Raw genomic sequence first — 14538 nt, 5'->3', positions numbered from 1 at the left:
AGCCCAAGACAGAATACAGCCTGGTCTGATGGAATTAACTTTTCTTGTGTACAATTTTCTTTGACAACAAGGCACCTCCCGTGACTTTCAGTGAATCCGCAACAATATTTTTTTTTTCTTCTTTTGTGTTATAAGAATGGAAAAAGAGCTAGCTCAATATTTAATAGGACTTTTAAATTATTCACCAGTAAATGCTTCCCTGATGTTATAGTTCTAACCATAGAATTGGCTGACCAGCTGTGCTTCAGGTTTCATGTCAGCAATCAGAATGTCATGTGTTGCTGACTGCATAGAAGATGGGAGATTTTACATTTTGTAATTTTTACCAACATTGAGTAAAATAAAAGATAACGTTAACGGAGGGTAAAAAGGTATAAATGGGGAAGGGAAAAGCGTAATTAACAATTAGGTAATGTTATTACCAAGAACGATGTGTATTGCGAGGAAGTTAAGTAAAGGTTTTTTTTTTTTTTTTTTTAAAGCGGCACTTTAATTAAATATCACATAATGGTCTTAAACTTTTTTTTTTTTTTAAGTTTGGACATCTAAGGAGAGGATATACCGAGTCCAATAGGAAAAAGGTGCATGGCTTAGTCTCCACGCCATTCAATAGAGGAAGGATAGCTTATCTTTGTACAGTTGTGTAGGACTAATCTGGTATCTAGGATAATATTTCTGGTAACTGCAGGTAGTATTGTCAGAAGTTTTATGTATTTGTCGGAGTGGGATGGTCTGGTTTAAAGTCTAATCAAGAGATTTTCAGGAATTGGAAATAATACAGAAAATGTTCATGGAATGTCTGAACAGTTGGGTGAGCATGTAGACAATGAAACACTGTTGGGACTCTTGGATCTTTAACAAGTGTCAAAGAAGTTGTGTTCCATCAGAATCTGTTGAAGAAAGTGTGACTGTAGCCTATGGATGTATCCAGTGCAAACCTGCGCAAAGATAGGTCTGGTGCAAATGGGAAATCTGTGTTGTTTGTATGAATCGTCATAGTCTTCACTGAGATAGTGATTGCATTTGATTTCCATTGAGCTGGGGGTGGTGGAGTTGTGGAACTGGATACATTGAGTGCTGTGGAATGTGTCTCACTATTATATCTATTTATATAGATTTTTATATATATTTTTAGGGGGGAGGAGGTGGGGGGCGATTTTTGTAAAAAGAAAAAATATATATTTCTGGCGGAATATGAAATTGTATTATTTTGTATGATCACCTTAGATGTGACCCAGAAGAAAGGAGTATCACAATGGTCAGTGTTGTCATTGAGGTCATTTGGTGTATCTCCTTTCAATATAATTATGTGCATTTTTTATTACTAATTATTACTATTTCTAACAGGGTTGGTTTTAGTAAAATGCTTTGCCTTTTAACTTGGTGTGGTAAATAACTGTACATAGTGCCATACTTGAGCAGAGCTTCAGAGCAGTTTGGAGCAAAGCGTTTTTGAGAAGCGCTCTAGGTACCCTAAGGTGCAGTGCAGACATGTTTAGTAACAGTCGCACAGAAGCTGGCAAGGCAGGGTGGAGACAAGCAAAACAGCATGCTTAACGCTCATTAAAAAATGCAATAATGACACAGCATAAACTGGCAATACTGAACCATGCAGGAAGTACAGCCCTTAATGCATTTAGGTCCTCTATATTTTAGGAAACCTTTTATTTTTTTTTAACAGTTGTCTTTTCAGCTGTCTTTTTCTTAGATTATATAAAGAGAGAATTCAAAGTGAATTTCAAATTGAAGGCCAAATTAGCTGAAGTGGAGGAATAGTGTGTGTTCCATTTTGATTCCACTTAGAATTCTTATCTTTGTGAATAACCCTGTATATCACTGCTCTGTATTCAAGAGAATTGTGTCTAGCCATGTTTTTGGAGGCAATTGGATATAAAGAGGAAAAAATAGTGTATTTCAATAAAGTATGAAAAAAAAAACCAATGAAATGTAACCAGACAATCCCAGTTTGTGGGCCCCTAATTCTATGTTAGTACTCTGGTGTCCTGTGTAAACTAACTCAGGGCATCCTTCCCACAAGAAAGCCTTTCAGTGGTTTTATAATGTTACTATGTGCACTCGTGGATGCCGGATTGAGTTTTTGGCATATGTGTTATTGGTGACACAATTTGTGTCATAGATAGAATTAAATGAGCTATGCTCGTTATACAGAGCTTTATTCTAAAGACATACAAGTCAAATAGTTGTGAAATCTATAGACTGCAAGTGGTAAATAAGAAATGAATGTGTAAATAATACAGTTGTGGTGAGTGTAGATATTACTTTGCCTTTTTTTGTGCTGTGGTAGTATTTAAATAAACAGGTTTTTGATCATTGGCTACTATAAAGAAAAGGCTAGTGACACAAGGGATGCTGTATACAAAAGGTTATGGTCTGAAAAGTCATTTAAAGTCGTAGTGGTGCAATAACCATGGATACCAGTGGAGCCATCATGCATATTGCGTTAATGACTGTCCTCTTTTTCATGTTTGTTCCATTTTTTATTTTTCATAGAGCAGACCCGTTTGATACATAGCCCCCGACGTACATATCATAGTTAATGTCTGAAATATTCAGATATTTCAGTATGCATCGCCTAAACTGACATGCTTTAACTACATAATGTATCTTCCTAAATGCCATTAACTGTGTACGCTTCCAAGAGTTTCTGTGCTTGTCTGTAGGTGTCATACTAACTTGCCAAATCTGAAATTGTGCAGAAGCAGGTGTAGCTTCAGCACCTGTGTTATCTTGTTTGGAATGGAAATTGACAGTCTAGGTACAACCTCTCAGCTCGTGGCAAATTTGGCTCCCAGGCATTCTAATTGTGTTTCTGAAAGGATCTATTGTGTGATAAAAAACATTTTTGAAAGTGTTTTGTTGTAGATGCCTCTGGGGCTAGGTGGTTATTATGCAATATTGAATATTCAGAAAATCGTAGGCTTAGTTTTTTTTTTTTTTTCCTTTTTTCATATAGAATTGTACATAAACCAAATGATTTTTCTTTGCAGTTATCCACTTTAATATTGTATTCTTAATGGATTCATTACCGAGCCACAAGTTCTGAAAACCTTATAACACATTGATCATCTATAATTGAGCAGGGTTTATATGATAAGTAAAGAACTGGCTAGAAGACAGATGACAGACTGTTGTTGTGGTGAACAAGGGAAGGTTCGGTCAAATCAACAAAAAGCAGTTGTGAAAACACAGAGAGGAAATACTAGAAAGCATAAGGAAGAGGAAGTGAAAGTTGAGAGAAACTTTTGTTTTTTGTTTTCCCTTTTTTCGTTTACACCTAAAAACCTGTTGATCGAGAGAAAAACGGTAAACCTTTCTGTTTGTTAATTGATAGCAGCCACAGTTCTCTTAAGCAGTTCTCCTCATCAGATTTCATGAATGGAATTGCCTTGCTTTACTAAATAAATGATCCAAATCTAGATAAAGCATTCAGCTTATAATCTTGTGTTTTTAATACGTTTTGTGTGTGTATAATATAAATAAATAAATATATATATATATATATATACCGTATATACTCGAGTATAAGCAGAGTTTTTCAGCACATTTTTTGTGCTGATAAACCCCAACTCGGCTTATACTCGAGTCAATAGTCTGTATTATGGCAATTTATATTGCCATAATACAGACTGGGGGCTGTGGGGGCTGGCAGAGCTGTAACTTACCTCTCCTGCAGCTCCTGTCAGCTCCCTCCTCCTTCGCGCTGTCCGTTCAGCTCTTCTGTCAGCTCCCAGTGTAAGTGGCTCTCGCGAGATTTACACTGGGAGCTGACCGAGGTGCTGAACGGACGGCGCAGAGGAGGAGGGAGCTGACAGGAGCTGCAGGAGAGATAAGTTACAGCTCTGCCAGCCCCCACAGCCCCCACTGGACTAAGTACCATCTGTGGACAAGTTTATAATGGATTTCTATTAGATTCAAACATTGCACGTGCTTTCGTGTCTTGTTAATAGCATTACGCCACTCTTGCAGATCTAATTGGCAGTTTAGATCTCTTTCCCATTTCTGCTTTTGAGGAGAGGTTACAGAGTAATTAATATTTCTAATAATTTCTATTGATTTAGCAAAGATTTTACCTATTGTTTCGTTTAGAAAGAGGGATTTTAATAATATTGGACCCTTAAGAGCCCCCTTCCCTGCCATATATCAAGCCGGGAGGGGGGACGAAAAAAAAATATATTATAATAATAAAATAAAAAAATAATTAAATTAAATAAAACATAATAAGAAGAATTAATAATAAAAAAAAATATCAAAATAATTAAAAAAAATAATAATAAAATTGCCCACCCCCACCAAGGCTCTGCATTCTCACACACAAACACTGCTCTCATACACACACTGCATTCTCATACACACACTGCATTCTCATACACACACACTGCATTCTCATACACACACACTGCATTCTCATACACACACACTGCATTCTCATACACACACTGCATTCTCATACACACACACTGCATTCTCACACACACACACTGCATTCTCATACACACACACTGCATTCTCATACACAAAAATCGTAAAAAACTAAAAGTTAGCATTTAGTAATTATAAAAAAATCCAGAGTGAGGAAGACATCCATAAGATTAGGCAGGAAGAGGCTAAGCGAGTTATAAGAACTTCCAAATCACACACAGAAGAGAAAATAGCACAGTCAGTAAAATAAATAAAAATAAATAAAGGGACAAAAAGTTTTTTAGATACATAAATGAAAAAAGGAAAGTAAAACAAGGATTAGTTAGATTAAAAGCAAAAGAAGGAAGGTATGTAAAAGAGGACAACGGTCTAGCTGACTGCCTCAATGAATATTTTTGTTCAGTATTTACAGATGAAAATGAAGTTAGGAAAAAGGACAAATGAGTCATTTGTTACATGTGCATTTACAGAGGAAGAGGTTCTATTGCAACTGTCAAAAGTAAAGACAAATAAGTCAATGGGACCTGATGGACTACACCCAAAGCTATTAAAAGAGCTTAGTGGTGTACTAGCAAAACCATTAACTGATTTTATTTAACCAATCATTGTTAATAGGAGTTAACTTCCAAAAGATTGGAAGTTAGCGAATGTTGTGCCCATTCACAGCAAAGGTAATAGGGAGGAGTCGGGCAATTATAGGCCAGTAAGCCTTACTTCAGTAGTGAGGAAAGTAATGGAAAACATGTTACAGGATAGGATTGTTGAACATCTAAAATCACATGGATTTCAAGATCAAAGACAACATGGGTTTACTTCAGGGAGATCATGCCAAACTAATCTTATTGATTTTTTGATTGGCTAACTAAAAAAAAATAGATCAGGGTGGTGCAGTAGACATTGCTTACCTAGATTTCAGTAAGGCTTTTGACACTGTTGCACATAGAAGGCTTATCAATAAACTGCAATCTTTATGTTTGGATTCCAATATTGTTGAATGGGTTAGGCAGTGGCTGAGTGACAGGCAACAGAGGGCTGTAGTCAATGGAGTATATTTGAAGCATGGGCATGTCCCTAGTGGGGTACCTCAGGGAACTGTACTTGGACCCATTCTCTTTAATATTTTTATTAGTGATATTACAGTAGATCTTGATGGTAACGTATGTCTTTTTGCTGATGATACTAAGATATGTAACAGGGTTGAAGTTCCAGGAGGAATAAGACTAGATGTGACCTCCCGTACCTTTCTTAGAACCCTGTCTCAGGTAGACACTTAAATACAAATTCACAGAATATAGGATTTTAGTCATAAGTTATTGCTTTTAGCTGATATTGCTACCGGAGTGCTGCATCGTTAATATGAGTACTTTGACTATAAAATGAATCCAGTAGAATAGCTTAATTCTAAACCACTTGTGTATCGCTCTACATTCCCCATGTTGTTCAGCTAACCAATGCTTTATTTGAAGATGTAGTTATTGTTGGATTTTAACATGTTGCTTAGCAGCTAGAAAATCTTTCTATTTGTTAATTATTATATAACTTTTTTTGTTTTGTTTTGTTTAAATGAAGAGACTGAGAATTGGCTCAGGAGTTCTTGGAAATGTCCCTCGATCAAGTTTGTCAATGAATGTATTTTAATTGCTTGTTAATAAACGAGGGAAATGGGATGTATTGACACTTTTTATATATATTAAATAGGGACGTGAAGCTTGAAGGTACTAGACAGCGCCATTCCTCTGGTGGGATAGGGGCACGAGAGATGATTCTTGGCCTAGAAGGAGTGGAACTTGGTGCTGATGGAAAGGTAAGAATTGTAAAATACAACATATTTACATCAATATATTTGCTGGATGATGGGATATGTAGCCAAACAGCTAGATGACCAGAGCTACAGCATGTTCTAATCACAGGTTCACAAGTTTTGTGTCTCCAATTAAAAAAAAGTGTGTGTGTGTGTGTGTGTGTGTAAGTATGTATGTATGTATGTATATACAGGTGATACTCGAAAAATTACAATCGTGCAAAAGTTCATTTATTTCAGTAATGCAACGTAAAAGGGGAAACTAATATATGAGACGCATTACATGCAAAGCAAGATAGTTCAAGCCGTGATTAGTCATAAGTGCGATGATTATGGCTTACAGCACGAGGAGGTCCAGACTCACTTTCATCCGGCCGGTGAGAGAGAGAGAAATCAACAGCCTTTGACCCTCAGACTGTAAACCTGGTAATATCTGCTTTTTTCATTTGGAACATTTTATGTATTAGTCTTTTATATATATATATATATATGTGTGTAATGTTTTGACAGTGCAGGGGTCAAGTCCTGGGGAATAAAGTGTGGGAACTCTCCCAAGATTCCCTCTCCCCCCAAAAAATAATAATAAAATACACTCGTGTATTCGTGTATATGCACACACAGAGACACACATATACATATACGCCTGCACACACTCAGACACACGCACATACACTCACACACACACATACATTCACAGAGACACACACATACATTCACAGACACACACACACAGACACAGGCACACACACATACTCAGACACACGCACACATACTCAGACACACGCACACATACTCAGACACACGCACACATACTCAGACACACGCACACATACTCAGACACACGCACACATACTCAGACACACGCACACATACTCAGACACACGCACACATACTCAGACACACGCACACATACTCAGACACACGCACACATACTCAGACACACGCACATACTCAGACACACACACATACTCAGACACACACACATACTCAGACACACACACATACACAGACACACACACATACACAGACACACACACATACACAGACACACACACATACACAGACACACACACATACACAGACACACACACTCACAGACACACACACTCACAGACACACACACTCACAGACACACACACACTCACAGACACACACACACTCACAGACACACACACACTCACAGACACACACACACTCACAGACACACACACACTCACAGACACACACACACTCTCAGACACGTTCACATTCACAGACACTCACACTCAGACACGTTCACATTCACAGACACTCACACTCAGAAACTCACACTCGGACACTCACACTCGGACACTCACACTCGGACACTCACACTCGGACACTCACACTCGGACACTCACACTCGGACACTCACACTCGGACACTCACACTCGGACACTCACACTCGGACACTCACACTCGGACACTCACACTCGGACACTCACACTCGGACACTCACACTCGGACACTCACACTCGGACACTCACACTCGGACACTCACACTCGGACACTCACACTCGGACACTCACACTCGGACACTCACACTCGGACACTCACACTCGGACACTCACACTCGGACACTCACACTCGGACACTCACACTCGGACACTCACACTCGGACACTCACACTCGGACACTCACACACATGCATTCACACTCACACATGCATTCACACTCACACATGCATTCACACTCACACATGCATTCACAGACACACATGCATTCAAAGACACACATGCATTCACAGACACACATGCATTCACAGACACAAATGCATTCACACACACACACACACGCATTCACTCACACACACACACACACACACACGCATTCACTCACACACACACACACACACACGCAATCACTCACACACACACACACACACACATGCAATCACTCACACACACACACACACACACATGCAATCACTCACACACACACACAGAAATAGTTTGTTTGTTTTTTTTTTAACAAAAAAATGTCCACCCAGCCTCCCTACCTGGAGAGCTGGCGTGGACGTGTTCCTGGGGTCCAGTGGGGCAGGCGTCTGTCTCCATATCACACGCGGCGAGGGAGCTGTGTTCTCTCTGCTCCCTCTCGCCGTGCAGGCTGTCTGCTGATGCCGGGAGCCGGAAATTACGTCATATTCCGGCTCCCAGCATCAGCAAACGGCGCGCGGCGAGAGGGAGCAGAGAGAACACGGCTCCCTCGCCGCGTGTGACAGAGCAAGAGCCGCCCGCCGGCGGGGGGGGGTTCAGCAGGTGGCCATTAGGCCACCTCTTGGGCCCCCCCATGACAGGGGGAACACAGGGGGCATTTGGGAGTGGCATGAGTCCTGCAGCAACAGCAGGAACGGCGTTCCTGCTCAAAAGAAAGTGCAGGAACGCCGTTCCTGCAGGACTCGAGCCCTGTGACAGTGTATATGTGCTAATAAATATTTCTAGTTAGCACTCTGTCGGCTGCACTATATAACTGACACAGACTTTGGATTTTAACCCTAAGAGGGACAATTTATTTATTTATAATATCCATCTTTATGTGTACTGGTTCATGAATATCTTAGAACCTTTACTAGATTACCATTTCAGCTAATTTGATTTTTCCCATCCCTTTATGTGGAGGGATATGGCATGATTAGCTGATACATTCTATCTCAAATATACTGAAACATTTTAATACATCCTAAAGTCACACTTTTCCATCTAACTCCATTTCCACAGAGTCCTGTAACTACTATTGTTAATTCAATAGGCATCTGGTATGTGTGTATGTATATGTGTATGTATGTATGTATGTATGTATGTATGTATGTATGTATTTTGTATGGGCGCTTTAGTTTGTGTAGAGCTTGTATTGGTTAGAGGAATGGGGCTTCAGGGTTTTGGGGGTGGAATATTGAATATATGTACAATTCATAATAACATAATTAAATAATACTTTAAAAAAAAAAACAACACCCATCCTTCAGTTACCTTGGTCCAATGGAGGGAGATATCCTGGTGGTGAAGTGGGCTGAGTGAGCACTCTGGCTGCTGCTTTCGAGGAGCTCCGGCTTTACTGAGAGCATTGCCATGGTACCCACGGCACCGCTCTCTGTAACCAAAGCTCGCGGGAGCCTAGCACATAGCCCCCAGCAGGAGGTGAGATCAGCAGCTCCATGCGCCAATATGCCGGTCTGTGCAATGGGCTGGTGCGAGAGATCTCTAATCTCCTCACCGGCCCATCAAGGAACTTTGTTGCATGTTTGGGATGTGACGTCGGTCCTGCATGGGCCGGATTGAAAGATCCTTTGGTCTCCCTGGTCGGCCCTTTGCCCGGTTTGCCCGACGGCCAGTCCGGGCCTGGTAAAATTTGATTGATAAACCATACCACAACATAAAAGAATAGTGTTTTTTAATTTATTTTATCCCTGAGTTTATTCTCAGTATTATGTTTTTTTATTGGTCACTATGAAATTAACACTTTTAACTTAATTTCTAATTAATTTTCTCAGCCACTGCATTCTAATTATGTATATACATTTCTGTTAGTGACCATTACCTGTTATATTCTCTTAGGTAGATCATTTTCGTTTATTAATTAACATAATTTTTTAAATAAAAAACATTTGAAAGAACAGAAGAGACATGGTGGACAATCAACAAAATGTTCTACATAAAGAATCATGAATCGTTTATTACGTGTTTGTAAATGCTTGTAAGCATATAGTTCAAAGTTACACTGCAGATGAGGTTTGAAAACTTAGCCCACAAAGCATGTACCCTGAAGTCGGAATCTTGTTGATAATGGTTAACAAGGAAGCCAATGAGTTTGCTTTGTATATACCTGTGGAAAACTAAAGCCTTTCTGTAAAAAAAAAAAAAAAAAAAAGACCCCGTTTTATAAGAAGTCCCTTTCTTTTATGCATCTGGTCTGTTTTGCCATTTAGAATTTAAGTAATTTTAAACCTCATTCGTTGCACATTTCAAAACGCTGGTGGAAACAAACAAGCTTGACTTTCCTGTAAACGTTACTAGTCCACTACTTGTATAGCGGCCATTTTGGAAGGGAAATTGAACGGTCGTAACCTAAAACCTGTTCCCTTCACACCTATGACTTGTCCATGAATGCCTAAATAACTTTAACTGCCATTTTAGGAGTATTATACAATTTCCTTGTTAAAAAGGACAACTGTCCCCTCATATTTTTTATGTAATGATCCTTCCATCAAGATATGAAAGGAAGAGACCCGACACCCATCGACCCAAACCACCGACGGGCACAGCGTCTGGGCATCCTGCTGCACACGCAGATGCCTTTTTTTCAGCCGTCGGGCACGAAACGCCGGAGCAAGGGGCAAGGGGCCTACCGCACACGCGACCAGTACCTCACCAGGGAACTGACAACGTGGCTTGAACAAAGCCCGCAACCCACAGAGGTAAACTCCCCGACAGCTGCAGATATGGGACGGAGGTCCAACAAACTGACAGCAAGCACCCCCACACTTAACAGGGACAGCAGCAGCATATTGCAGCATCATCCACCCGCACAGGCCCAGGCTCCCAAGGCAAACTCACCTAGACGGTCTGACGATGAGGACTCCATACCCAGCACAACTGAGACCACTGCAGGCACCTCGGATGCACAAGCCCATAGTGCAACTACCCCAGCGACGAAAATGGACATCCAGGCCATGTTGCTGGGACTCCAAAGTAACCTGCAAATCATGTGGCAAGCAGACCTGAAGGGGTTGGCAGCAGAGGTACAGACACTGTCGGCCCGAACACAGACCACGGAAAAAGAAGTAAAAGACCTGAGCCAAGCCCTGAACTCACTGACGGACAAAGTGGCCCAGTTACAAACATCACAAGCCTCTGTCGTCAGACAGGTAAACATCCTCGATGATAGGGGTAGGAGGAAAAATATTAAGATCAGGGGGGTCCCAGAGTCCATACCTTTGGACGAACTGCCCCACTTTGTAAGACGCTTGGTGGCCTCGCTCATCCCTAACAAGCAGGCGAAGCATTTTACGTTTGACGGGGTGTACCGTATTGCTAAACCCCAAAAGGCACCCAAGTCGGCCTCTCGGGACATAATCCTCCGCTGCCAAACCGTCACAGATAAAATAGCCCTAATAACGGCCATAAAAGGGAAAACACCATATGACTTTGAGACTCATCAAATCACGTTTTTTCAGGACTTATGCAGAGATACACTAACATGGCGTAAGAGTATGCAGACCATAACTACCACCCTACGCACAGCGGGCCTGACTTACAGATGGGCAACCCCCAGAACGATTTGGGTGACCAAAGGAGAGCAACACTACAGAATCACTAACGGGGAAGAAGGGCAGGCCTTGCTGCACACGCTGGGACTCTACAACAACACTACCGGTGAAGACGACTCGCACCCAGAACCGATTCCCTGACACATGAACTGTTCAAAGACCAGAACTTCAGTTCCTGTTATTGCTCAAGTTTTTCTATGCTCTACTCTCCTGTTTAATGCACCACATTGAGTTATGTTTAACCTGTTTAACCTGTATACAGTCAGCTCCCTTTAACGACGTTAGGTTGTAACCGACCAGGTGCCCGTAAGGCAACGCGGCAGCGGACTGCCGCCGACCCCCCCCCCCCCTAATGTCTCAGGGTTAAGAGACGTAGCAACCGTTGGAACACATTACACCTGAATGGTACAAGCTTCCACTCACACAGACCTCCATTGCCATCCTCGAGAACCCCCCCTCCACACGGCTCAGACACATATATTTTGGGTTATAGACAACCCACACATAGACGATACTCAAACTCCTAGTTCCTACACTAGCGCATTCACCTATGCCTCTCCACGTCTAAAGGGGACAGGTGTCTTCATAGCGCAACCCCGTACCAGTACCACCTCGTTATAGGTGCAACACCCTAATTTCACACTAGACATGATACACATAGTTTACACTGATACTGAGACCATGTCGTTATAACTATTTAGCCTTGTATGAAAAAATGTGTACGATCACTCTAGCCCCAATGGCAATATATATTGATTGTTGAAACGTTTTGTAAGACTGCTGTTGTGGCATATTTCAAATTTGTAATATTGAACCGGCACTGAAAAATAAAGATTTACAAAAAAAAAGATATGAAAGGAAATAATTGTTTTTATTTTTTAAACGAAGTATATTTTAAAAAATATGGGGAAATACTCCTCTCTGCATTTTCAGTGTATGACCGGATCCTTCAGCCATATACTTTGGATCAGACGGTGTTTGAAAGCAGATAGTTGGTCTCTATGGCATACTTACCAACATTACCCGCCCATCTCCCGGGATTTTTATTTCCTTTCAAAACTTGATGGAAGGGTTATTCTATTTAAAAAATGGTTTAGAGGTGAGAGTTGTCCTTTAACATTATTTGTTTTGACAATTGGCTTTGGGGATATAGATATTTTATTGGTAATCAAATCTAACTTTTTCCTATTTTATACCAAAATTCATAGCAAAATATTGCCGAATTTCAGTTAAACTAGTCATTTGATATTTGTTTTTTAATTATTATTATTATTATTTTTTTTTAAGATGGTCCTCTGTAATATATCAAAACCAACTTTAGCTTAAAGTCCTCTGCTTTTTAATAATGAGGAAACCTCAATATAATTGCCAATGAGGGGCAGGAAACGGGTTACATAACAATAACGGTAGTATTCTGTCTTGGCTTTGTAATTAATTGTAATTACCCAAGGAAACCTGTGATACACTCGATGCAAAAAAATGAATTCAGAGGAAATAAAAAAACATGTCATGCTCCAATGCCAGGTTAACAGCTAAAGGAACCACTGCAGCATACCCTGTTTTTAACTTGGTTTGTAAACTGATAAAATATGTTGGTGCGCATGTAGTCGTGCACTCAAAATGTAGTGCACAGTCCCGTTATTACTCTGTGGTGGGGCTCATTGATTCACCCCGGCATCTGTAAAAAAAAAAATCTCATTAAATCTAGTAAATCTCATTAAGTTGTTACATGATTCGCAAGTTTGCTGAGTGCTAATATTTTATGTGCCTGAAACTGACATTTTGTAGGTATGATTGGGGATTTAAGGAGGCACAAATTAACATCCAAGTATGACTGGATTGGTATTTGACTCTGTAAGGGTCAGTCACTGTTGATGTTGTTCTCCTTCCAGACCGTATCATACACCCAGTTTTTGTACCCAACCAACGCCCTGGCAGCTCGCAGGAACACAATAGATTCCACTTGCTCCTTCACTCAAGGGCGCAACGCAAATCACCGCAACCTCACCCTGGGCAGAGCCAACAGTATCCAAGGCAGCGTTGATACAGGTGACAAAATCATTTTTCATGCTCCCTCATACATATGTAGACACGTACATACAAGTGCACGCACACTTACATCCTTCTCTGGATTTGATTAATGGCACATGGGCTGCTTTATTAGAGAATTATAAACTAGTGACCAAAATATATATATATATATATATATTTTTATATATATTTTATTTATTTATTTCTTTTTTTTTGCAACTTGAATATTGAGAAACTTAGTCATTTACAAAAAAATGCCTTGAGGCCAAGAAGTTTCATCTTTCTCACATTCTTGCTAATGAAACTATACTCGCACATTGAAGCAAGTTTGAGTTTTTTTTAAGTTCTCTTCAAAGAGGGATACAAAGATCCCTTTTCACTAAAATTACAGTTTTTTTTCCCCCTAGAACAATGTGCTGTTGGAAAACCTACCCAAATGTCTTGTCCTATATGAGCCATCATGAGACATTAGAGCTCATGTCCTGTGTAGAGAGAGATGTGCTGTTGAGGTTAACCTGTGACTCTCTCTTTCATGCTGCAGGCAGTGATATAGGAGACTTTATTGAATATGATCCAAATATTCTGGATGACCCGCAGTGGCCATGTGGAAAGCACAAACGGGTTTTAATATTCCCTTCTTATATGGTAAGTGATTTCGTACCATAGGCCTTGTCAATAGTGGCTAACACTCTGGCTGGAGCCAACAAAAGCTGATGGGTAAAGGTTGGACAGTTTACATCTTGTCCCCTAGATGGTCATAAAACTGTTTGTTTTTGCTATAATTCAATTTTTTGCTTTATAAACTATTACTGAGACACTCTCCTGTTTGATGTCCAACAAGGATTCCAATCACAATGCTTCCCCATAGGATTGGCTGAGACTGACAAGGAGGCGGGGCAGAGCAGCACAATACAAACACAGCCCTGGCCAATCAGCATCTCCTCATAGCGATGAATTGAATCAATGAATCTCTTTGAGG

The 14538-nt window shown here is 40.4% G+C and overlaps 2 protein-coding genes across 2 annotated transcripts in view; both read left to right on the top strand.

Annotated features, from left to right (window-relative positions):
• RMC1 (regulator of MON1-CCZ1) overlaps positions 1 to 14538 on the top strand; it is a 359458-nt gene that overhangs the window by 102261 nt on the left and 242659 nt on the right. The gene's annotated exons all lie outside the window — the stretch shown is intronic.
• Positions 1 to 14538, top strand: part of CABLES1 (Cdk5 and Abl enzyme substrate 1) — a 101414-nt gene that overhangs the window by 83715 nt on the left and 3161 nt on the right. The window contains exons 5-7 of the mRNA XM_063451478.1: positions 6139 to 6244; positions 13421 to 13577; positions 14101 to 14204. Coding sequence (XP_063307548.1) covers positions 6139 to 6244; positions 13421 to 13577; positions 14101 to 14204 — 367 coding nt within the window. The remainder of the gene's footprint in view (positions 1 to 6138; positions 6245 to 13420; positions 13578 to 14100; positions 14205 to 14538) is intronic.

The sequence above is a fragment of the Pelobates fuscus genome, chromosome 4, assembly GCF_036172605.1.
Source record: "Pelobates fuscus isolate aPelFus1 chromosome 4, aPelFus1.pri, whole genome shotgun sequence".
NCBI classification, from domain to species: Eukaryota; Metazoa; Chordata; class Amphibia; order Anura; family Pelobatidae; genus Pelobates; species Pelobates fuscus.
Note: the sequence above shows the minus strand (reverse complement) of the source record. Positions and strands in the feature narration are given on the sequence as shown.